The sequence below is a fragment of the Coregonus lavaretus genome (assembly GCF_964263955.1).
Source record: "Coregonus lavaretus genome assembly, chromosome: 23".
Lineage (NCBI taxonomy): Eukaryota > Metazoa > Chordata > Actinopteri > Salmoniformes > Salmonidae > Coregonus > Coregonus lavaretus.
In genome coordinates this window covers 3,767,128-3,793,993 of record NC_140010.1, presented here as the reverse complement: position 1 = coordinate 3,793,993, position 26,866 = coordinate 3,767,128, and the positions used below count along the sequence as shown (strand labels likewise).

Below are 26,866 nucleotides of genomic sequence, written 5' to 3'. Positions count from 1 at the left end.
GGGGGGGGGCACCAAAATGATCTCAGCATGAAACACATTTGATGTGTTGTATTTTATCTCCTATCCTCAAACAACCTTTCGTATGTTTACAAACTTGACTCAGAGCCCAAATGAATTGTGTTGTTTGGAGTGATCAACTGCCAAACTAATGTCACCCCAGGACATGTTGTTACTGGGAACAAGATCAACAAAGTGTTAGAAAATAACAAATAAACCAAACAATATGAACCAAATAGATATATTATGAATAAAATATGGTATAGTATAGATATGCCTGTGTATATGTTGTTAATTGTTTAAAATAATTAAATAATAAGATTATTGTTTTAAATTTAAAAAATATTATTAATAGTGGGCCATTTACAGAGTATAAACCTTGGTTAATATGTAACCTAAATATACTAGACTCAAGGACATCAAGAACAGAACGAATGGGAATCAAAACAAATCGTTATATGGTCGGTGAGAAAGCTCAGCGCTCTCTCTCTCTCTCTCTCTCTCTCTCTCTCTCTCTCTCTCTCTCTCTCTCTCTCTCTCGCTCTCTCTCTCTCTCTCTCTCTCTCTCTCTCGCTCTCTCTCTCTCAATTCAATTCAATTCAATTTAAGGGCTTTATTGGCATGGGAAACGTATGTTAACATTGCCAAAGCAAGTGAAGTAGATAGTAAACAAAAGTGAAATAAACAATAAAAATTAACAGTAAATATTACACTCAGAAGTTCCAAAAGAATAAAGACATTTCAAATGTAATATTATGTAATATACAGTGTTGTACTCTCTCACTCTCACTCTCCACAAACCAAGCCAGACTGCGAGACAGACAGACAGACAGACTTCGAGACAGACAGATAGACAGACAGACAGACTGCGAGACAGACAGACAGACAGACAGCGAGACAGACAGATAGACAGACAGACAGACTGCGAGACAGACAGACAGACAGACAGACAGCGAGACAGACAGACAGACAGACAGACAGACAGACAGACAGACAGACTGCGAGACAGACAGACAGACAGACTGCGAGACAGACAGACAGACAGACATACAGACATACAGACAGACAGACAGACAGACAGCGAGACAGACAGACAGACAGACAGACAGACACCCCCGCACAGTTTCCGTGAAATGCCCAATTCGAGTCTGGGTGACGTATGATCATCATTAGGTAGTGCTGTGACGTTGCAGGGCTCTAGCAGTAGTGGTTTGTAGCTGTAGCTTGTTGACGGTCGGTAGAACCGAATGAAGAGGAGTCGAAACGACCTCATTCAGGCAAGTCTTTTTAAACGGGTTTCTGTACGTTGTTATTCGCTTAATGTAAATATGTAATTTATCACGTTTTCATGTTTGATTATTTGACGTTCTCTGAAATGGAGCCATGCTTTGAGGTTTTAACAAGCGGTCGCTAGTGGTTAGCTAGCCTAGGCTAACTCAGCTGGCTTTGGCTTCACACATCGTTGGGTGTGTAGTCAGTGGCTATGCTAAGCTAACTTCAAGCCCCGTTTGCCCAACTAGCTCGGATATACATTTTTGTAGCTAAAGTTGAACTAAAGCTATGTTAATTCGAGTTATCGAATTGGCTTTGTGTTTTCTCTTACGCAGTCCTCAGATGTGATGCAATAATTACTTTCCCCCCAACATTTAATTCTCACAAGATTCGGTATTTTATCTGTTTTATTTTGCCGAAATACTTAATTGTCGTGGTTCGTTGGTATAAAATACACCACAGCCTTTGCCTTGTTAGCACATTTTCTGGATTCAGACGTGTCGGCTGAGTTTGCTACTAACGTTAGGTAAGCCCGGAATTTCTTTCTACGTTCAGCTAGCTAAAGTCAATGTAAGTTGGTAATTAATTGTAGGTCGGTGTTAGACAGTCTCGTAGCAGACAGCAGCCTAGCCAGTGAATGTCATTATCAGTGCTGTCTGCATACCAGTGTCATGATCGTGGCGAGCCAGAGGAGGGGGAGTACAGTTTGTAGACGAGGGAGAGAGAGCGAGAGAAAGGGAGGCTTGGAGAGGAGAGGAGAGGAGAGGAATGAATGGAGCTGTGCGCGTTGTCCTTGCTAACTATGAAGGGGATACTGCGCGAAATAGAGAAAAATACAGGGCAAGGGACCCTCGAATCTCAACGTCAATGTAATATATTTTCAAGAGGAAATTGACGTTTTTTAAAAATATTTAACAACCGTGTCCAAAAAACAACTATTTTTTTGTTGCGTGGAAAAATGTCAGTTTTGGTTGGAAGTCCACGCGAGAATCGAGGGTGGTGAATCTCGCCTTGAACCTGCTCTCTCCTCCATTGCATTGGTGAAGCATTCGATATTATTGCATTTAATTACATGTTCTTATGCCGCGGAGCCATACTAGGGAATGGGATTTTTACAATCACTGCGACCAGCTTGGTCTGCAGCCTCGCTTTTTGTACCCTGATAGTGTACCTCAATTGGTAGAGCATCGCGTTTGCAACGCCAGGGTTGTGGGTTCGATTCCCACTGGGGGGGCCAGTATGAAAATGTATGCACTCACTAACTGTAAGTCGCTCTGGATAAGAGCGTCTGCTAAATGACTAAAATGTGAAATGTAGTGGCTTGCTTTGGTGGAAAGATCTGGCAGCGGTGTACAAACTGTAGTTACTGCATGGACGTCAGTCGGTGATGCTGTACGGTAGTCCGCACACGGCTACTGAATATGCGCTGTTAAAGACATTGGACTGCCTAAACGCAGTATTTATATTTTTATGCCCTATATGTTTGTCTTTGACAGTCCATTTTTTAAAATGGATTATATTGGTCACACAAGCACTCAATGTGATTGTAGCTAGCTAAATGGGAGGGTGGTTGTCATGTTCTTGCCCAATGTTGAGGGTTACCACTGAAATGCTGTAGATATATTTTCCTAATGTTGGATTACAGTAGTCAACACCGTGTACTGTATTTACTGTTAATAAAACGGTCGTTTAGGTATACAGCATTTATTATAGTCGGATTTATGCAGTAAATGCAGCTAGATTCAGTGAAAATACCATGTTCAACGTCCATTGAATGTCACTGTGTTTCAGTAACAATTGACCCTTCACTAAGCCCCGCCCCAGAATGTTCGGCAACCAATCTCATTTACATTTACGTCATTTAGCAGACGCTCTTATCCAGAGCGACTTAGTTAGTGAGTGCATACATTATTTAATTTTTTTTGGCCCCCCGTGGGAATCGAACCCACAACCCTGGCGTTGCAAACGCCATGCTCTACCAACTGAGCTACATCCCTGCCAGCCATTCCCTCCCCTACCCTGGACGACGCTGGGCCAATTGTGCGCCGCCCCATGGGTCTCCCGGTCGCAGCCGGCTACGACAGAGCCTGGATTCGAACCAGGATCTCTAGTGGCACAGCTAGCACTGCGCCACTCGGGAGGTTTTATTGATTGATCTCAGCGCTCCAATTGATAGCAACTGTCCTCTAGTCTGACACCTCCGGCAAGCTCAAGTTTAAATCGCATAAAAAGCCAGTAAATGAGGGCTATGGCAAAAATTTAGACTTTCCTTTAAAAAATACACGTTTCAATGGCTAAATAATTTAACAGTACACCAGGAGTACTTGCTACTGTGATTCCTGAAATGCAGAGCCTGTTGATGGAGTTTTTAAAAAAATCCGAAATTATACTTTGGTTACATTGTTTGCTACGTTAGCTCTCAAGTCTCATTGACCACCAAACACATTGTGAATGCTAGCTAGAAAGCTAGATAGCTAGCAATTTAAAGCTGCAATATGTAACTTTTTGGGCGACCTGACCAAATTCACATAGAAATGTGTGTTATAGATCTGTCATTCTCATCGAAAGCAAGTCTAAGAAGCGGTAGATCTGTTCTATGTGCGATATTTCTATGCTTCCCGTTCTTAAGTTTAGTTTTTGCATCTTTTACTTTCGGTTTTGAACACCAGCTTCAAACAGTTTAAAATACAATATTTTTGGTTATGGAAAATATATTTCACAGTGGTTTAGATGCTATGCTTGTTTAGTGACAAACCGAAATTAGGTGAAGTATTAGAGTTTTAGCAACCAGGAAATGTGGAGCGATTTCTACATAGTGCATCTTTTAATATAACTTGTTTTCTCAATGTATGTTATCTAGCTAAGTTAGCAATGGTATGAATACAACTCCCATCTGCTGTTGACATCAGGATATTATTTGAGAGCACTAGAAGCTTTGACTGCGTGCTGACAAGTGAATTAAGTCATTCAGTTGCTAGCTGCACTACACACATAATTTTACCAGATTCCCATTAAGCAATTGTAATGACAGTCCACCACAACATACCCAAGAGTTTTCTGATTAGCCAGGGCTACTCTGTTTTTAATTTAATTGTGTATTAGAAACACAGTTTGAGATCATTGTGAGGGGATTTAGCCCGTGGTTGACTGGGGAATTGGGCCTTCCGGGAAAATGTTGTCAAGAGGTTGCAACGATAACCAAGGGTGGCGGGGCTTACCGAAGGGTCAATTGAACTGGTTCAATGAGTGCCGTTACTCTTTTATCAATTGTATGTCACCTTGTTGATGGGGTCATCCCAGGGTTAGATGCAGAGTAGACCTTGGCTTGAGGGCAGGCAGCACAACTGGTGGCACTGGGGAGGATGGCTATTTGGCCAATTTAGATCCATTTTTTTTAATGGGCTGCACCAAGTGTGAACTTTTTATGACAGTATTTAGTGACCGAGAGAGGGCCAGAGAGACTCACTATATACTAGTTGTTTGTTGTCTGGCCACCTGGTTGGTTTAACTTGACAAAACTAGCACTTTCTGTTGGCAATGGAATGGTGCTTTACTGCTGTTGAGTGAAAACATGGGATGCAAATTGCCCCATGGGGTTCAATGACAAGGGCTGAATGGGGAGATGTTTGGGTGGTGAGGTATGGTAATTGCCATTTGGCCCCCAATGGTTTAGTTGAGCCACTCAACCCTCAAACAGGATAGGCTCCATAAAGAAGAAAAACCCCACCTTGAATGTTTATATATATATATCTATATATATATATATATATATCTCGCAAACCCCCCTCCCCTCCTCAAACATTTAATGTGATAATTAGTCTAATTCTATCAAATAAAATGTTATTTGTCACATGCTTTGTAAACAACAGGTGTAGACTAACAGTGAAATGCTTAGTTACGGGTCCTTCCCAACAACACAGAGTGAAAGAAAATAGAGAAAGAATAGAAAACCTATTAATAAATACCCCATGAGTAAAGATAACGTGGCTATATACACGGGGTACGCAGTCGATGTACAAGGTCATTGAGGTAGATCTGTGCATATAGGTAGGGATTAATTGACTAGGCAACAGGATACATAGTAAACCGTAGCAGCATCGTATGTGATGAGTCAAAAGAGTTTGCTAAATGACTAAAATGTAAACGAGTTAGTGGAAAAAAGGGTCAAGGGCAGATAGTCCGGGTAGCTATCAGGTTAACTATTTAGCAGTATTATGGCTTTGGGGTAGAACCTGTTCTGGGTCCTGTTGGTTCCAGACTTGGTGCATCGTTACCGCTTGCTGTACGGTAGCAGAGAGAAGTCTATGACTTGCGTGGCTGGAGTCTTTGACAATTATAGGGCTTTCCTCTTACACATGGAATACATTTAAACATAGTTTGAGTTTTACCGGCAAGAGAAAAAAAAAAAAAAGTATATGTCCCCCCCCGCCCCCCCCCCCACTTCGTTTCCCCTCTTAGTTTGTGTTAACGTCTGAACCCTTCCCATCCCCTACAGGAAGCAGACAGAGACTAAGACGCAACAATCTGAACAGAAACACTGCTGTCTCCAACATGTACCTTTCTGAACAACAGAAGATCTGGAACGTTTGAAAAGAAACTAACAAAACCCACATTGACTTATCAACTGGGACTAATAGATCCAAGTGTAGGTGGTAGTGGAAAGACGGACCCGTAGCTCTATTAACTCTGACATGGCCAGTACACAGACAAGTCTGAAAACCCCATTCAAAGACCTGACCTCGTTCAAGGGCAACATGAAGCAGCTGTACCGTGAGAGAATAGAAGACGTGCCTATCAAGAAGAGGCTGATGGCTGAGATGAACCTGAAGCGCCGCAGCCTGGACACCCTGCCCCAGACCCCCAAGGTGAAGAGGGAGGCTGGGGAGGAGCAGACCCAGGACGGGGAGGTGGATCCAGGCATGGCTAGATCAATAGAGATGGACAGTAGAGGTGTGCTTCAGGTATGTGGAGCCAAAGCTTTAGACCTGAGCCCTGGGCTGAAACACACGCTGGCAGCCTTCACCCTAAGCAGCGCTCGCTCTCTGGGGGGCCCAGCAGCCTTCTCTGCCCGCTCCGGCCATGAAGCATCCTCCTCCCCTGGCCCTGGTTCCTGCCCTGGCATGGCACCTCTACCCTCCCCTCCAGTGCTGGGAGGTATACCCCTGCTGGTACCCAGTGACAGCTCCACGGAGCTCAGCCACTCCCTTCTCGAGGGAGAATCCATCTCCTGCTTCGCCGTCGGTGGGGAGAAGCGCCTCTGCCTCCCCCAGGTGCTCAACTCGGTTCTCCGCCACTTCTCCTTGCAGCAGATCAACGCGGTGTGCGACGAGCTCTACGTGTACTGCTCGCGCTGTGACGGGGAACAGCTCCACATACTCAAGGTGCTGGGTATTTTACCCTTCAATGCTCCGTCCTGCGGCCTCATCACCTTAACTGACGCCCAGCGCCTCTGCAACGCCCTGCTCCGCCCGGGGGCCGTCCTCCCCTCTGAACCCATCACCAAGCTACCCGGCCAGGGGCTCCTCGAGACGGAGGCGAGCTTCCAGGTGGAGCACCAGTGTCTGGGGAAATGCCAGGGTCTGTTCGTTCCCCAATTCTACGCCAAGCCCGAGTCGCCCTGTATTCAGTGCATGGAATGCCAGCTGCTCTTCTCTCCGCAGAAGTTTGTGATGCACTCTCACAAGTCGCCGGACAAGAGGACCTGTCACTGGGGCTTTGACTCAGCCAAATGGCCATGCTACCTGCAGCTGGGGAGGAAGTACCTGGGGACGGCAGAGGAACCGCAGCTCAAACAGCTGCTGGAGGACGTGAAGGACAAGTTCCACTACAACCGAACCGGCGACAAAGTAAGTAACCGATATGTTTGCTTTTGACTACTGTCGATGTCATTGGTTGGTAGAGTCTAGAGAAACAAGCCCTAGCTATGTGCCTCGGGGGGGTGTGTGTGTGTGTGTGTGTGTGTGTATAGCACGGTACACAGGATAGGTGACACCACTCCTGCTGCCTGTATGGTGAGTTTTCGTTGAAGATTTACTCTGGTGTTTTACCCAAAATACTTTTCCGTTTCCATCTATGCGCACCGGCACCCGTGTCTCACTGTGCCATGTCTCTGGTGGGTCTGCTCTGACTTGGAGCCAAACTCGGGCCCTGGGTACTTTTCAGCTGGCATGGCAGGTAGCTTAGCGGTTAAGAGTTTTGGGTTTGAAATCCCCGAGCCGACTAGTTGAAAAATCGGTCTGTGCCCTTGAGCAAGGCACGGAACCCTAATTTGCTCTTGTAAGTCGCTCTGGATAAGCGCGTCGGCTAAATGACTTAAATGTAAATGACTAAAATGTAAATTTACATAACAAGGGCTGACTGTGAACTTAACCACTTTCTCACAAAGCAACGGTCTTGAAATCACATCAAATTGTATTGGTCGCATACACATATTTAGCATGTGCAGAGGTTGTTGATTGTGCTCGCCCCAGGTCTTTAGTGTCACACGCCTGATGGATACACAATAACACTAGAGCTGACGTTTCCATAAAACACTAGCGACCCACTAGTGTGGGGGTAAGTCGAGAGGGTGTAGTACATCAGAGGAGGGGCGGACAGGCTGACCGCTGACCAGCTGGTCTCTCCCCCCTCTGGGTCTCTGGTCACTGCAGTGTGTGTGTGTGTGTGTCACACAGGGGAAAAGCATCATTTGTCCTTCAGGTCAGCTGGAGTTCACTAGAACCATCATTAGACAATAGGCCACAGCACTGACTGGACTAGTGGACTCTCCCTCCCTCAGACCTCTCGGCTAGAAAGGGGGGACAGTTTAGATTCATTACATTCACCCCTCCCCTATTTAAAATACTTTTTTTTTTAAAGCATTCCAGAGTTATTTTTAAGTCATTTAAATGTGTTGATGGTTTAAAAACACAATTTAAATGGATAATCTTAATGGAATGCCTTCTTAGACCAGGACTAGGCTTAAGATGTGTCTGGGAAACTGGCCCTTGATCTTTATTCGTACCACTGAACTGGAGTGTACAGTAACCGGCAACCCGAGCCCATGCATGGGGGAATGCCCAATTTGCATCACCATCACCACCAGTGATTTTCACTGAGGACCAGAACCAAACAGAGGATTCTACAGAGCAGAGTTTTTTTTTTTGACATTTTCTCTTTGTCATTACTTATGTAAAAAAAAAAAAAAAAAAGTGGGAGAGAGCAGAGCTGAGCACGGGGCAGCAGGACCCATAGAAACGGGCAGCAGGACCCATAGAAACGGCCAGATGGACCCATAGAAACGGGCAGCAGGACCCATAGAAACGGGCAGCAGGACCCATAGAAACGGGCAGCAGGACCCATAGAAACGGGCAGCAGGACCCATAGAAACGGGCAGCAGGACCCATAGAAACGGGCAGCAGGACCCATAGAAACGGGCAGCAGGACCCATAGAAACGGCCAGATGGACCCATAGAAACGGCCAGCAGGACCCATAGAAACGGGCAGCAGGACCCATAGAAACGGCCAGATGGACCCATAGAAACGGCCAGATGGACCCATAGAAACGGGCAGCAGGACCCATAGAAACGGGCAGCAGGACCCATAGAAACGGGCAGCAGGACCCATAGAAACGGGCAGCAGGACCCATAGAAACGGCCAGATGGACCCATAGAAACGGCCAGATGGACCCATAGAAACGTCCAGCAGGACCCATAGAAACGGCCAGATGGACCCATAGAAACGGCCAGATGGACCCATAGAAACGGCCAGATGGACCCATAGAAACGGCCAGATGGACCCATAGAAACGGCCAGATGGACCCACACAGCTCTAGATGGTTTCTCCTCCATTGACTGGTTCATCGCTATGTCTCTTGACAGGACCTCTTCTCCTCTTGATCAAACTGGACTATTAGGTTACGTCACAAATAGTACCCTATTTTCTATATAGTGCACTACTTTATAGGGCTCTGGTAAATAATAATGCACTCTATAGGGAATAGGGTCCCGTTTTTGGGACGTAGGCTTAGTTTTTTGCCTTGCTGTTTATGATGGCCTACTAAAGGAGAGTTGATTAGTTAGATAACCCTGACTTTAACTGGTGTTTTCCAGGTAGACTGCTTTGAATTCAATGCAGCCTGGCAGGTTATGGGTTAAATAAGAGGCTATGGACTCCAAGTGTGTGTGTTTCTAGTGTGTGTGTGTGTTTCTAGTGTGTGTGTGTGTTTCTAGTGTGTGTGTGTGTTTCTAGTGTGTGTGTGTGTTTCTAGTGTGTGTGTGTTTCTAGTGTGTGTATGTTTCTAGTGTGTGTGTATGTTTCTAGTGTGTGTGTGTGTGTTTCTAGTGTGTGTGTATGTTTCTAGTGTGTGTGTGTGTGTGTGTGTGTGTGTGTTTCTAGTGTGTGTGTGTGTTTCTAGTGTGTGTGTGTGTGTGTTTCTAGTGTGTGTGTGTGTGTGTGTGTGTGTGTGTGTGTGTTTCTAGTGTGTGTGTGTGTGTGTGTGTGTGTGTGTGTGTGTTTCTAGTGTGTGTGCTGTGCAGGTGTGAGAACACTGCCTGCTGTACAGTCATTTGGCACTCCCTGTCTGGCAGGGAGGGAGGGAGGGAGGGAGGCCTCAGCCTCTCCTGTATGTTTCAATTTGTGTGTGCCGGAAATACCGTCTGGTGTCTAGTCTAACGCCCAACCCACATTCCTTCTTTCTCTCTCTCTTCCTTTCTTTTTCTCTTTCTCTCTCTCTCTTCCTTTCTTTTTCTCTTTCTCTCTCTCTCTCTTCCTTTCTTTTTCTCTTTCTCTTTTTCTTTCTTTCTTTTTTGCTTAGCTCACTGTGTTCGTCTGAGAGACTCGCATCTTTTTCATACTAAGACGTTTTTCCGCCAACTTGACCATACCGGCAACTTTTTTTTTTCCCCCCCACCTTTTCTTTATATCTGAAAGGTATTGCCACTATCAAAGCCAACGTTTTTTTTTTTTTCCGCCTAATAACCTAGTAATCATTTGGGTAAAGTTCTCTGCCTACGGCTTTAGTATGAAACATAGCCGTGATGCTGAGGTGGCATTGGCAAGTTCTTGATGGTTGCTAGGCAACGACAGTTAACCATCCTCCTGCCAGTTCTAAACTTTGCGGAGGCGTGTCACTTCTCCCATCTCTTTGCATAGCCCACCACTAAGCATGCACTGTTTTCTTAATCACAACTGGATGGATCCATTTAAGAATTACTGTGGGAATAAATATCACTGAAGTATGAAAACATTGTAATGAAGTAAGCTAATCCAATTTTGAAGGTATGTATCAAACTGTTGCTTACTGAAACTCCCAAGGTCATCCAATCGTTGTAATACATTTGAAGCAATAGCCTACCTGCGTGTGGTCAACTAGATTATGATTTCAGCACCATTTTGATTTGGACAGCACCATCGCACTGCTTAAGACAAGCGTGGAGACTCGTCTTGATAAATCGATCAATGTCAGATTTTAAAATAGACGCCCACCCACATCTGCACACTACTGCTACCACTCATCCCCGGCAAGCCGGCATGCACACGGGAGGTATAAAATACTTATGCAGGCAAGAATGTGGTACAAATGGCCTTTGTTTATAAGGGGGGTCATATAAACATTGCCCAATCCAGGCAAAATACCGTTTGAAAGAAGTACCAGACGGACAGACCTGGGGCCACTCAGTCACAGACACGTCTCCACTGCAGGAGCAGGGTAATACACGCCTTCAGCAGGACACATGATGCACCATAAGGGGTGTGTGTGTGTGTGTGTGTGTGTGTGTGTGTGTGTGAGACCCTGCTGTCTCTGTGTAATGAGCTGCAAATAACTGGAAGTTAGTGACACATCCCTGTGTCTCTCACTCCTCAGAGGCCCTCGTGTGTGTGTGTGTGTGTGTGTGTGACATACAGTTTCAGGTGAAGATTACTTTTTTCCCCTCTCTGTCTGGAGGGGACTGTTCTGTCTGGAGGGGACTGTTCTGTCTGGAGGGGGACTGTTCTGTCTGGAGGGGGACTGTTCTGTCTGGAGGGGGACTGTTCTGTCTGGAGGGGGACTGTTCTGTCTGGAGGGGGACTGTTCTGTCTTGTGTCTGGAGGGGACTGTTCTGTATATTGTTTCTGTCTTGGTTGGTTGAACTTGTTTTTCCTATCTTTGTCTGTCTTCTGATTGGTGGAATTTAATGTTGACTACTAGACAACTTCTGTACTACTGTGTGCAGTGGTGCACACGCATTCACACTGTGAAATGAACCTGGGCAGTTCTGAAGCATTCACACTGTGAAATGAACCTGGGCAGTTCTGAAGCATTCACACTGTGAAATGAACCTGGGCAGTTCTGAAGCATTCACACTGTGAAATGAACCTGGGCAGTTCTGAAGCATTCACACTGTGAAATGAACCTGGGCAGTTCTGAAGCATTCACACTGTGAAATGAACCTGGGCAGTTCTGAAGCATTCACACTGTGAAATGAACCTGGGCAGTTCTGAAGCATTCACACTGTGAAATGAACCTGGGCAGTTCTGAAGCATTCACACTGTGAAATGAACCTGGGCAGTTCTGAAGCATTCACACTGTGAAATGAACCTGGGCAGTTCTGAAGCATTCACACTGTGAAATGAACCTGGGCAGTTCTGAAGCATTCACACTGTGAAATGAACCTGGGCAGTTCTGAAAGGACACAGAGCAGATTCCTGTGAAGGTTCTGTAGTAGAGGAAGCAGGTGACTGTCTACTCGAGGGTGATATAACACACTTGACTGATTCACTGTTTCCACATCCAACTGAACGTTGAAGAGAGACTAAATTGGGCTGTATCCAGATTTCCATACCCATTATACCATGACTGGGCCATCCTGGGATATACGGTATTACCGGTAGTGCAAACAAGGTACGCACTTTTTTTTTTTTTTTTATCCAAACGTAAAACGTCACTTACCAAAATGCTAACGAGTACTAAGGAAGTCTCATAGCGGATGCTAGGTAAATGCTAACGAGCGCATGGACAGACAACCCAGCTCATGAAGTTATGCAAGTATCTCAACGCAGTTTGCAGCACACACAAAACAAATATTAGGAACCGGGGATCTTAATCCAGGAGGGCACTGCTGCTCTTACCAAGAAGCTTGATCTTGCAATCTAAAGTTAGCCACTTAGCTAAAGTTAGCAAGTTAGCAAAATCAAGCTGAAGATAATTTATTTGGCACATCTTAGATAGTTAACTTAATAGTTTTTTAAAATATATATATATACAGTGAGGGGAAAAAAATATTTGATCCCCTGCTGATTTTGTATGTTTGCCCACTGACAGACATGATCAGTCTATAATTTTAATGGTAGGTTTATTTGAACAGTGAGAGAGAATAACAACAACAAAAATCCAGAAAAATGCATGTCAAATTTAAAAAAAAATTGATTTGCATTTTAATGAGGGAAGTAAGTATTTGACCCCTCTGCAAAACATGAGCATCAGTTGTCAGAGCACCTTACCGATCACTGCACCTGTACACAGCCCATCTGAAATTAGCCCACCCAACTACCTCATCCCTATATTGTTATTTATTTTGCTCTTTTGCACCCCAGTATCTCTATTTGCACATAATCTCTTGCACATCTAGCATTCCAGTGTTAATACTATTGTAATTATTTTGCACTATAGCCTATTTATTGCCTTACCTCCATAACTTGCTACATTTGCACACACTGTATATATATTTTCTGTTGTATTTTTGACTGTTTTTTACCCCATATGTAACTCTGTTGTTTTTATCGCTTTGCTTTATCTTGGCCAGGTCGCAGTTGTAAATGAGAACTTGTTCTCAACTGGCTTACCTGGTTAAATAAAGGTTAAATAAAAAAAAAAAAAAAAAAAAATATGACTTAGTACTTGGTGGCAAAACCCTTGTTGGCAATCACAGAGGTCAGACGTTTCTTGTAGTTGGCCACCAGGTTTGCACACATCTCAGGAGGGATTTTGTTCCACTCCTCTTTGCAGATCTTCTCCAAGTCATTAACGTTTCGAGGCTGACGTTTGGCAACTCGAACCTTCAGCTCCCTCCACAGATTTTCTATGGGATTAAGGTCTGGAGACTGGCTAGGCCACTCCAGGACCTTAATGTGCTTCCTCTTGAGCCACTCCTTTGTTTCCTTGGCCGTGTGTTTTGGGTCATTGTCATGCTGGAATACCCATCCACGACCCATTTTCAATGCCCTGGCTGAGGGAAGGAGGTTCTCACCCAAGATTTGATGGGGTACATGGCCCCGTCCATCGTCCCTTTGATGCGGTGAAGTTGTCCTGTCCCCTTAGCAGAAAAACACCCCCAAAGCATAATGTTTCCACCTCCATGTTTGACGGTGGGGATGGTGTTCTTGGGTTCATAGGCAGCATTCCTCCTCCTCCAAACACGGCGAGTTGAGTTGATGTCAAAGAGCTCGATTTTGGTCTCATCTGACCACAACACTTTCACCCAGTTCTCCTCTGAATCATTCAGATGTTCATTGGCAAACTTCAGACGGGCCTGTATATGTGCTTTCTTGAGCAGGGGGACCTTGCGGGCGCTGCAGGATTTCAGTCCTTCACGGCGTAGTGTGTTACCAATTTTTTCTTGGTGACTATAGTCTCAGCTGCCTTGTGATCATTGACAAGATCCTCCCGTGTAGTTCTGGGCTGATTCCTCACCGTTCTCATGATCATTGCAACTCCACGAGGTGAGATCTTGCATGGAGCCCCAGGCCGAGGGAGATTGACAGTTCTTTTGTGTTTCTTCCATTTGCGAATAATCGCACCAACTGTTGTCACCTTCTCACCAAGCTGCTTGGCGATGGTCTTGTAGCCCATTCCAGCCTTGTGTAGGTCTACAATCTTGTCCCTGACATCCTTGGAGAGCTCTTTAGTCTTGGCCATGGTGGAGAGTTTGGAATCTGATTGATTGATTGCTTCTGTGGACAGGTGTCTTTTATAGAGGTAACAAACTGAGATTAGGAGCACTCCCTTTAAGAGTGTGCTCCTAATCTCAGCTCGTTACCTGTATAAAAGACACCTGGGAGCCAGACATCTTTCTGATTGAGTGGGGGTCAAATAGTTATTTCCCTCATTAAAATGCAAATCAATTTAGAACATTTCTGACATGCGTTTTTCTGGATGTTTTTGTTGTTATTCTGTCTCTCACCGTTCAAATAAACCTACCATTAAAATTATAGACTGATCATTTCTTTGTCAGTGGGCAAACATACAAAATCAGCAGGGGATCAAATACTTTTTTCCCTCACTGTATATTGCATCCTGTCAGGCTGTATCACCGCCTGGTAAGGCAACTGCACCGTCTGCAACCGCAGGGCTCTCCGGAGGGTTGTGCAGTCAGCCCAACGCATCACCGGAAGCACACTGCCTAACCTACAGGATACCTACAGCACCCGGTGTCACAGGAAGGCCAAGAAGATCATCAAAGACCTCAGCCTATCGAGCCACGGCCTGTTCACCCCGCTATCATCCAGAAGGCGAGGTCAGTACAGGTGCATCAAAGCTGGGACCGAGAGACTGAAAAACAGCTTCTATCTCAAGGCCATCAGACTGTTAAATAGCCATCACTAGCCGGCCTCCACCCAGTGCCCTGAACTTAGTCACTGTCACTAGCCGGCCTCCACCCAGTGCCCTGAACTTAGTCACTGTCACTAACCGGATGGTTACTCATCCCTACACTTTAGAGGCTGCTGTCCGATGTACATAGACATGGAACACTGGTCAGTTTAATAATGGAACACTGGTCAGTTTAATAATGGAACACTGGTCAGTTTAATAATGGAACACTGGTCAGTTTAATAATGGAACACTGGTCAGTTTAATAATGGAACACTGGTCAGTTTAATAATGGAACACTTGTCACTTTAATAATGGAACACTGGTCACTTTAATCATGTTTACATACTGTTTTACCAATTTCATACGTATATACTGTATTCTAGTCAAGGCCATCCTATTCAACTATTGCTGTACATAGTGTTCTATTCACGTGTTCTTCAGATATAGTATATGTTCTATCCACATACTGTCCATAATGTATTCACTACATGGCCATCTCATTCCAAAATCATGGGCATTAATATGGAGTTAGTCCCCCCCTGTGCAGGCAAATCAAGTTCTTCCACCCCGACCTCGACAAATCATTTCTGTATGGAACCCGCGTTGTGCATGGGGACATTGTCATACTGAAACAGGAAAGGGCCTTCCCCAAACTGTTGCCACAAAATTGGAAGCACAGAATTGTATAGAATGTCATCGTATTCTGTAGCATTAAGATTTCCCTTCACTGGAACTAAGGTGCCTAGCCCGATCCATGGAAAAACAGCCCCAGACCATTATTCCTCCTCCACCAAACTTTACAGTTGGCACTATGCATTGGGGCAGGTAGCGTTCTCCTGGCATCCGCCAAACCCAGATACGTCCGTTGGACTGCCAGATGGTAAAGCGTGATTCATCACTCCAGAGAACGTGTTTCCACTGCTCCAGAGTCCAATGGCGGTGAGCTTTACACCACTCCAGCCGACGCTTGGCATTGCGCATGGTGATCTTAGGCTTGTGTGTGGTTACTCGGCCATGGAAACCCATTTCATGAAGATCCCGACGAATAGTTATTGTGCTGACGTTGCTCCCAGAGGCTGTTTGGAACTGTAGTGAGTGTTGCAACCGAGGACAGACACTCTTTACGCGCTTCAGCACTCGGAGGTCCCATTCTGTGAGCTTGTGTGGCCTACCACTTCGTTGCTGGGCCGTTGTTGGTCCTAGATTTTTCCACTTCACAATAACAGCACTTATAGTTGACAGGGGCAGCTCTAACAGGGCAGAAATGTGACGAACTGACTCGTTGTAAAGGTGGCATCCTATGACGGTGCCACGTTGAAAGTCACTGCGCTCTTCAGTACGGCCATTCTACTGCCAATGTTTGTCTATGGAGATTGCATGGCTGTGTGTTCGATTTTATATGCCTGTCAGCAACGGGTGTGGCTGAAATACAATCCACTAATTTGAAGGGGTGTCCACATATCTTTGTATGTATCTCTCACACACACTCCGGACTCCGACATTGCTCGTCTTAATATTTCTTAATTCCATTCTTTTTACTTTTAGATTTGTATGTATTATTAGATATTACTGCACTGTTGGAGCTAGGAGAGCTTACCTTTGTGTGTGTGTGTGTCTGAAAACCCTTGGACTGGGTTACAATGTGCACATTGACACTGTGTAAACAGTGGCAGGCTGGCGCGGAGGAGGGGTTAAACTAACACACTGGTCGGGGGGGTGTACCGGTGCCTGTGAGACTTCTGGAAGTTTGTTTTCCTCAACGGCGGCTGATTCCATATCCCTGTTGGAGTGTTGAGGAGTCAAGGCCCATGGTCGTATTCGGGAGGTACCAAACGGGGGGAGAACTGGAGGAGGTAGCTACCTGAACTTTTCCAATAAACGCTCGTTTTGGGGTTTTCGCTTCAGTGTTTTGCTACAATGTGTTCTACTGAACACGACCCCGGTCTGGTCTCTTCCATAATGGCTAAACCCTCCTCCCTTTACCAAGGGCTCGAAGATGAAAAAATGTAGGTGCACACCAAGAAATTTAGGAGCACAATCTAAAATATTTGAGGTAATAAAGCCAGAATCCCTCTTTTTTTTTTTTTCTAGGCGCACTGGTGCTCGTAAAATTGAAGTTCCAGGTCGCACAGCAAAATATTTAAGTGCATAAGCGAGTAAAATGGTGGCACTGTAGAGCCCCGCCTTTACCTAGTAGCCCCGCCTTTACCTAGTAGCCCCGCCTTTACCTAGTAGCCCCGCCTTTACCTAGTAGCCCCGCCTTTACCTAGTAGCCCCGCCTTTACCTAGTAGCCCCGCCTTTACCTAGTAGCCCCGCCTTTACCTAGTAGCCCCGCCTTTACCTAGTAGCCCCGCCTTTACCTAGTAGCCTAGTCAACCTCTCCTCCCTTTTAATGTCAATAGGGTGTTAGTTAAACCTCGTTCACACAACATACCGTGGGAATGAGTGCCCTCTTTCAACAACTTTCAACATATCTTTTTTATTTTCTATTCTATTTTTAGTAATTCTACTCCCTTTTTCTCCCCATTTTGGTGATATCCAATTGCGATCCAATTACGATCTCGTCTCATCGCTGCAACTCCCCAACTGGATGTGAAGGTCGAGTCAAGAACCAGGTTATCAAATTGTGACCCGATGTGTATTCCAACAATGGAATAGTCACGTGCAGTTGAAGTCGGAAGTTTACATACACTTAGGGTGGAGTCATTAAAACTTGTTTTTCAACCACGGCAAAACTATAGTTTGTTAACAAGAAATTTGTGGAAAGTCGGTTAGGACATCTACTTTGTGCATGACACAAGTAATTTTTCCAACAATTGTTTACAGACAGATTTATTTCACTTATAATTCACTGTATTACAATTCCAGTGGGTCAGAAGTTTACATACACTAAGTTGACTGTGCCTTTTTTAAACAGCTTGGAAAATTCCAGAAAATGATGTCATGGCTTTAGAAGCTTCTGATAGGCTAATAGTACGCAAGTATAAAAAAAACATGGGATCACGCAGCCGTCATACCGCTCAGGAAGGAGACGCGTTCTGTCTCCTAGAGATGAACATACTTTGGTGTGAAAAGTGCAAATCAATTCCAGAACAACAGCAAAGGACCTTGTGACGATGCTGGAGGAAACAGGTACAAAAGTATCTATATCCACAGTAAAACGAGTCCTATATCGACATAACCTGAAAGGCCACTCAGCAAGGAAGAAGCCACTGCTCCAAAACCGCCATAAAAAAGCCTGACTACGGTTTGCAACTGCACATGGGGACAAAGATCTTACTTTTTGGAGAAATGTCCTCTGGTCTGATGAAACAAAAATATAACTGTTTGGTCATAATGACCATCGTTATGTTTGGAGGAAAAAGGGGGTACTTGCAAGCCGAAGAACACCATCCCAACCGTGAAGCACAGGGGTGGCAGCATCATGCTGTGGGGGTCTTTTGCTGCAGGAGGGACTGGTGCACTTCACAAAATAGATGGCATCATGAGGAAGGAAAATGTATGTGGATATATTGAAGCAACATCTCAAGACATCAGTCAGGAAGTTAACGATTGGTCGCAAATGGGTGTTCCAAATGGACAATGATCCCAAGCATACTTCCAATGTTGTGGCAAAATGGCTTAAGAACAACAAAGTCAAGGTATTGGAGTGGCCATCACAAAGCCCTGATCTCAATCCTATGGACATTTTGTGGGCAGAACTGAAAAAGCGTGTGCGAGCAAGGAGGCCTACAAACCTGACTCAGTTACACCAGCTCTGTCAGGAGGAATGGGCCAAAATTCACCCAACTTATTGTGGGAAGCTTGTGGAAGGCTACCCAAAATGTTTGACCCAAGTTAAACAATTTAAAGGCAATGCTACCAAATACTAATTGAGTGTATGTAAACTTCTGACCCACTGGGAATGTGATGAACAAAATAAAAGTTGAAATAAATAATTATCTCTGCTATTATTCTGACATTTCACATTCTTAAATTAAAGTGGTTATCCTAACTGACCTAAGTCTGTATTTTTACTAAGAATAAATGTCAGGAATTGTGACAACTGAGTTTAAATCTATTTGGCGAAGGTGTATGTAAACTTCCCACTTCAACTGTAATTGTTTTCTCAACTTATAGGGCAGTGATGATACCAGTATTGCAAAAAAATATCCATGGCAAAGATGAAAACAGGAAGCAGTCCAAACTATTTATTTTAACCTGCTGTATGTACATTGTTGTTTGCTATAGCTTGGAAAATAAATAAATGGATGGCAACATAATGATTGTTTCCAACATTAGGGCTGTTTTCCTAAAGAAGTTAAATCCGCTTTGTGTTTTGTTTCCTTGCCACGATACTGTGTTTTGTGATTCCGGTATCGCCCCGGCCCAACTATAAAAGATAATGATAACAACTGAACTGGCTGCTCGTTAGTGTGTGTGTGTGTGGTGTCTAAAAACAATGAGGTAATGATCCTGCGAGGATGACGTGCGTTTAACTTCCCTCTGACACACACACAGACCGATAAGGTGGCGTCATCTATGGTGGGAGAGGTTTTGTCTGTTCTTTTCTCTGATTAAAGGGTAAGCAGAGATTCTCAGACTCCTTGGCCTGGTTGTGAAATACCTGCTTGTCTGTCTGGAAGGACACCGTGTCCTGATATACACGCATTCAGATTAGAAAGAAACACTATTGCGTACTTGTTAGGAATGTGTGTGTGTGTGTGTGAGGCTGGGAGCATTTACATATGATGTCGTTCTGAGAGCAGAGAGTGTGTCGGTAGGGCCCAGACTGCTGCTTTTCTGTCTTCCTCTATTTACAGACCAGTGACTTCCATTACCACAGACCAGTGACTTCCATTACCACAGACCAGTGACTTCCATTACCACAGACCAGTGACTTCCATTACCACAGACCAGTGACTTCCATTACCACAGACCAGTGACTTCCATTACCACAGACCAGTGACTTCCATTACCACAGACCAGTCTCGCTCTCTCGCTCTCTCGCCCTCTCGCGCTCTCGCTCTCTCAGCTTTATTGGAATGGGACACATGTTTACATTGCCAAAGCAAGTGAAATTGATAAACAAAAGTGAAATAAACAAAGTGAACAGTAAAAGTTACTCACACAAGTTCCAAAAGAATAAAGACATTTTCAAATGTCATATGTGTGTATATATACAGTGTTGTAACAATGTGCAAATAGTTAAAGTACAAATGGGTAAATAAATCAACATACATATGGGTTGTATTTACAATGGTGTTTGTTTTTCACTGGTTGCCCTTTTCTTGTGGCAACAGGTCATAAATCTTGCTGCTGTGATGGCACACTGGTATTTCACCCAGTAGATAAGGGAGTTTATTAAAATTGAATTTGTTTACGAATTCTTTGTGGGTCTGTGTAATCTGAGGGAAATATGTGTCTCTAATATGGTCATACATTTAGCAGGAGGTTAGGAAGTGCGGGCAGTGTGCACATAGCCTGTCTTCTCTTGAGAGCCAGGTCTGCCTACGGCGGCCTTTCTCAATAGCAAGGCTATGCTCACTGAGTCTGACCCAAAAATTAAGGAATGCTTTGACTGTACAGTCACAGTGGTCAGGTAATCTGCCATTATTTGGTTGGGTCTAATTGTGTTGCTGTCCTGGGCCTCTGGGGGGTCTGTTTGTCTCTCGCTCTCGCTCTCGCTCTCGCTCTCGCTCTCGCTCTCGCTCTCGCTCTCGCTCTCGCTCTCGCTCTCGCTCTCGCTCTCGCTCTCGCTCTCTCTACACACACTTCTCCAGAACTGCTCATGTTCACCAACTCTATCTCCTATATTGCCCTAAGGATTCTACTCTTATATTCATACGTTCTGCAGGGTTCTAGAATAGATCTTCCCAGACAGTGTGTCTAGAGCCCCGCCCCCCCCCCCCCCCCCCCCCCCCCCCCCCACAAGTGTTTTTAAATAGTCTATCTCCCCAAGGGAAGATGGTAACAAAATAAGCGTTGCAATGATCCGATAAGCCAGTGGTTACATAACTAAGCATAGGTCTCTCGTCTGTCTGTCTGTCTGTCGGTCTGCGTCTGGGACGAGAAGAGGGAAAGAGAGCCTAGAGTATTCATCCAGACAGACAGACAGACAGCCAGCCAGCCAGCCAGCCAGCCAGCCAGCTAAGGCTAGGAGTATATTATAGCCCCCAGGGGAAAGGCTAAGCTGCGACAGAGGGAAGGGAGGAGAGGGGGGTGGGTCAGTCTAGGACAGCTGGCTCCTACTGTTGTCACGGTCAGCCTCTACCCTCTCACGCGTATTTTTTTTTTTCTCCCCTATATTTTTCTCTACACACTGCTCAGACATGCAAAACCCTCATGCAGCGACATGTTATGAAGTCCCTCTCCTCCCCCGCGTTTCTCCTCTCCTCCCCTGCGGCACTCCTCTCCTCCTTCTGGGTGAGACTAACCTCACATAACTTCGTCTGAATGGAGCACGCAGTCTGGAACAACCCAACTATTCAGCCAATCACACCCTAGGGCAGGCCTCCCGCCTCAGTCTCTCTCTCCCACTCCCCCCTTGGTCTCTCTTTCTCTCCCTCCATGCCTCAAGGCCTCTCTCTCTCTGTCTCTGTGTGTCAGTTTATTTTTTATTTTTCTCAAAAATACTTTCTTTACCCTCTTCCGTAATAAGGAATCTGTTCATAGCTCTGGATGAGAGTCGCTACATATTTTCTAAACAATCCCATCTAAGGAAAGAATCTTTAAGAGTTACTAGGGAAACTTCACCTCTACGTCGAGCGGTGCTCCTGCCCTGTTGTTTCTGGCGGGGGCACTGTGAGGGGAAAGGGGGAAGGGCTTTACTGTAACTGCATCTAGCTACATACGCACTCCAGCCAGGCTACAGACTAAACACACACTGCTGTCGCCTTGTCTCACTACCGAACCTCGATAGACAGGACAGACGGAGCTGGCTCCAACAACCGAAAGGAAAGAGGGATAATTAGGAGAACATGGTTGAATAGGTTGTAAGCATGAGACCAGGGTTTTTTTCCCCCCCAAATGGCACCCTATGTAGGTCACTGTTTTTAGAGGCCCTGGCCAAAAAGTAGTGCACTATATTTAGAGAATAGGGTGCCGTTTTGGGACGCGGACCAGAATAATTAGTAGTAGGTAATAAATTAATTGATTTAACCAATGAAAAATATGAACTGCCCAATGTCTGGTCTCCCGGAGCAACCAGAGGGATGTGTGTACTTATGTACTGTAAAGATCTGTGTGTGAAAGGCTCCTCTGTGCCTGGCCTCTGTGGGAACTGATTTTATGGTAAGATATATATATATAAATGGAGAGATGCACAGACAGCGCTTTACACTGCGACTCAGACACAGGAACATAGTGTATTCGGAAACTATTCAGACCCCTTGACTTTTTTTTCACATTTTGTTACGTTACAGCCTTATTCTAAAATTTATTAAATTGTTTTTTCCCCCCTCATGAATCTACACACAATACCCCATAATGACAAAGCAAAAACAGGTTTATATACATTTTTGAAAATGTGTAAAAAAAAAAATCTACTGAAATATCACATTTACATAAGTAATGTAACAAAATGTGGAAAAAGGGAACGGGTCTGAATACTTTCTGAATGCACTGTATAAAAGCAGTGTCATTAACCCAGTGGGCTCTCTCGCTCTCGCTCTCGCTCTCTCTCGACAGAACATTAAAGCAGCTCGCTTCTCTCTATCCATTATACATGATGCACACATGGGGAAAGACCAGATATTCAAATAATCCTCTTCTCTTACCACTCAATTAGTGCCTTCAGAAAGTATTCATACCTCTTGAATTATTCCACATTTTGTCTTACAGCCCGAATTCAAAATGGATTAAATCGTTTTTTTTCTCTCACTCATCTACACACAATACCCCATAATGACAGTGAAAACATGTTTTTAGAAATGTCTGCAAATGGATAGAAAATGTAATGGTGATCTCATTTACATAAATATTGACACTCCTGAGCCAATACATGTTAGAATCACCTTTGGCAGTGATTACAGCTGTGAGTCTTTCTGGGTAAGTCTCTAAGAGCTTTGCACACCTGCATTGTACAATATTAGCATATTATTCATTTTTAAAATTCTTCAAGCTCTGTCAAGTTGGTTGTTGATCATTGCTAGAATGCCATTTTCAAGTCTTGCCATAGATTTTCAAACTAATTTTTGTCAAAAACTAACTAGGCAACTCAAACATTCAATGTCGTCTTGGTAAGCAGCGCCACTGTATGTTTGGCCTTGTGTTTTAGGTTATTGTCCTGCTGAAAGGTGAATTCCTCTCCCATTGTCTGTTTAGAAAGCAGACTGATCTAGGTTTTCCTCTAGGATTTTGCCTGTGCTTAGTTCTATTCCATTTATTTTCATCCTAAACTCCGTAGTCCTTAATGATGACCAGCATACCCATAACATGATGCAGCCACCACCATGCTTGAAAATATGAAGTGGTACTCTGTGACGTGTTGGATTTGTTCCAAACATAACGCTTTGTGTTCAGGACATAAAGTTAATTCGTTTGCCAATATTTTTTCAGTTTTACTTTTAGTGCCTTATTGTCAACAGTGCTGAGCGATTTTAACTGAAATGTCAGTTATTTTTAGTTTTTAAAACTACTAATTGACTGACCTCTGTTCAGTTATTTGATTTCTATTTTGTTCTGTTTTTTTCTGTGGGCTCAGTGAGCACATTGCACTGCAGTTTCTCTAGAGAAAAATCTGATCATGCCCGGACTGTGTGAGGTAGGCGGGAGTTGTAGTTTACAACTGGCCAATTTTCTACATAGTTTAGTGCAGAAAATGTGATAATTAACTACAATGACCATAATCCATTGCACACTTACGTGTCCGGTCTGTTTCTTTTAAGCCTGCTACGTAAGAGACCAGATGAATGCGCGATCAACAGGGATGCGTAGAGAGCAGTTGCTTTTGAGGAATTTTTTTTAACCTGAAAATACATGGTCTAAGTGATTTGATAGACAGTTGGTGTTTAGCAGTTATAAAAGTATGCCTTATTTACTTTGAAGAACTACTAAAATAGTGATTTTTGTCGACAGCATAGGCAGCAGCTCTATAGAGTTGCTGATTTTGGAATGAAATAATCATAAAATAAACAATTTGAATATACACAACTGAAATATTTTATTAATGTGAGTGCATACATTTTTCATATGGCCCCCCCCCCCCCCCCCCCGTGGGAATTGAACCCACAACCCTGGCGTTGCAAACGCAATGCTCTACCAACTGAGCTACAGGAGGGTAGTGATCAGCAGTAATGGTCACTACCCTCATGGGACTTTTATGAATTGTTTTATTCTGTGTTACAGCATTCAATCCACATAACGTATAGTGAATTTAATGTTTAAAAAAAAATCATTATTTTGTAATCGTACCGAAACTGTACAGACCTCCAAAAAGCACTAATCGCTCATCAATATGCAAACAGGATGCATGTTTGGGAATCTTTTTTTATTCATTTTACATTTACATTTTAGTCATTTAGCAGACTCTCTTATCCAGAGCGACTTACAGTTAGTGAGTGCATACATTTTCATACTGGCCCCCCGTGGGAAACGAACCCACAACCCTGGTGTTGCAAGTGCCATGCTCTAACAACTGAGCTACAGGCTTCCTTCTTTTCACTCTGTCATTTAGGTTAGTATTGTGGAATAACTACAATGTTGTTGATCCATCCTCAGTTTTCTCATATCACAGCCATTAAAGTCTGTCACTGTTTTAAAGTCACCATTGGTCTCGTGGTGAAATACCTGAGCGGTTTCCTTCCTCTCCGGCAACTGAGTTAGAAAGGACACCTGTATCGTTGTAGTGACTGAGTGTATTGATACACCATCCACAGTGTAGTTAATAACTTCACCACGCTCAAAGGGACATTCATTGTCTGCTTTTTTAAAATGTTTACCCATCTAGCAATAGGTGCCCGTCTTTGCGACGCATTGAAAAGCCTCCCTGGTCTTTGGTTGAATCTGTGTTTTGAAATTCACTGTTCGACTGAGGGATTTTACAGATAATTGTATACAGTGTGGAAAAAAGTATTTAGTCAGCCACCAATTGTGCAAGTTCTCCCACTTAAAAAGATGAGAGGCCTGTAATTTTCATCATATGTACATGTCAACTATGACAGACATTGAGAAAAAAAAAATCCAGAAAATCACATTATAGGATTTTTAATGAATTTATTTGCAAATTATGGTGGAAAATAAGTATTTGGTCACCTACAAACAAGCAAGATTTCTGGCTCTCACAGACCTGTAACTTCTTATTTAAGAGGCTCCTCTGTCCTCCACTCGTTACCTGTATTAATGGCACCTGTTTGAACTTGTTATCAGTATAAAAGACACCTGTCCACAACCTCAAACAGTCACACTCCAAACTCCACTATGGCCAAGACCAAAGAGCTGTCAAAGGACACCAGAAACAAAATTGTAGACCTGCACCAGGCTGGGAAGACTGAATCTGCAATAGGTAAGCAGCTTGGTTTGAAGAAATCAACTGTGGGAGCAATTATTAGGAAATGGAAGACATACAAGACTACTGATAATCTCCCTCGATCTGGGGCTCCACACAAGATCTCACCCCGTGGGGTCAAAATGATCACAAGAACGGTGAGAAAAAATCCAAGAACCACACGGGGGGACATAGTGAATGACCTGCAGAGAGCTGGGACCAAAGTAACAAAGCCTACCATCAGTAACACACTACGCCGCCAGGGACTCAAATCCTGCAGTGCGAGATGTGTCCCCCTGCTTAAGCCAGTACATGTCCAGGCCCGTCTGAAGTTTGCTAGAGTGCATTTGGATGATCCAGAAGAGGATTGGGAGAATGTCATATGGTCAGATGAAATTAAAATAGAACTTTTTGGTAAAAACTCAACTCGTCGTGTTTGGAGGACAAAGAATGCTGAGTTGCATCCAAAGAACACCATACCTACTGTGAAGCATGGGGGTGGAAACATCATGCTTTGGGGCTGTTTTTCTGCAAAGGGACCAGGACGACTGATCCGTGTAAAGGAAAGAATGAATGGGGCCATGTATCGTGAGATTTTGAGTGAAAACCTCCTTCCATCAGCAAGGGCATTGAAGATGAAACGTGGCTGGGTCTTTCAGCATGACAATGATCCCAAACACACCGCCCGGGCAACGAAGGAGTGGCTTCGTAAGAAGCATTTCAAGGTCCTGGAGTGGCCTAGCCAGTCTCCAGATCTCAACCCCATAGAACATCTTTGGAGGGAGTTGAAAGTCCGTGTTGCCCAGCGACAGCGACAGCCCCAAAACATCACTGCTCTAGAGGAGATCTGCATGGAGTAATGGGCCAAAATACCAGCAACAGTGTGTGAAAACCTTGTGAAGACTTACAGAAAACGTTTGACCTGTGTCATTGCCAACAAAGGGTATATAATAAAGTATTGAGAAACTTTTGTTATTGACCAAATACTTATTTTCCACCATAATTTGCAAATAAATTCCTTACAAATCCTACAATGTGATTTTCTGGATTTTTTTTCTTATTTTGTCTCATAGTTGACATGTACCTATGATGAAAATTACAGGCCTCATCTTTTTAAGTGGGAGAACTTGCACAATTGGTGGCTGACTAAATAGTTTTTTCCCCCACTGTATGTGGGATACAGAGATGAGGTAGTCATTAAAAAATAATGTTAAACGCTATGCTTGGGCGGTATCCAGATGTTCATATTGTCATACCGTCCTTCTCTCATAACAGAATGTACAGTATTACCGGCGTAGCACACAAGGGGGCGCTACAAATGCAAGAAATGCCCATTGGTCATCTATTAGAAGAATGCTAACAAATGTAGCTAAAATGAGAACGATCGAAAGCGAACAAACTAATAATAGCCGAATCCAGCTCCTAAAGTTATAGAAGCATAGCTAGTGGCGACAGAGTATCATTTTCGTTGAGTGTGGAGATTTTACAAGAGAAAGTAAACGAGAGAAATTTTGCAAATGAACAAAGTTGTGATGCATGCTTTTCTGAAGGAAGAGCAGCATGTGAACACGGAGCAGAGGGG

The 26,866-nt window shown here is 44.1% G+C and overlaps 1 protein-coding gene across 1 annotated transcript in view; it reads left to right on the top strand.

Annotated features, from left to right (window-relative positions):
• The first annotated feature begins 1,167 nt into the window (after positions 1-1,167).
• LOC311098915 (ski-like protein) overlaps positions 1,168-26,866 on the top strand; it is a 40,601-nt gene continuing 14,902 nt past the window's right edge. Inside the window, exons 1-2 of the mRNA XM_084139462.1 lie at positions 1,168-1,274; positions 5,765-7,115. Of these exons, the coding sequence (XP_083995588.1) occupies positions 5,961-7,115 (1,155 nt within the window). The 5' untranslated portion in view covers positions 1,168-1,274; positions 5,765-5,960. The remainder of the gene's footprint in view (positions 1,275-5,764; positions 7,116-26,866) is intronic.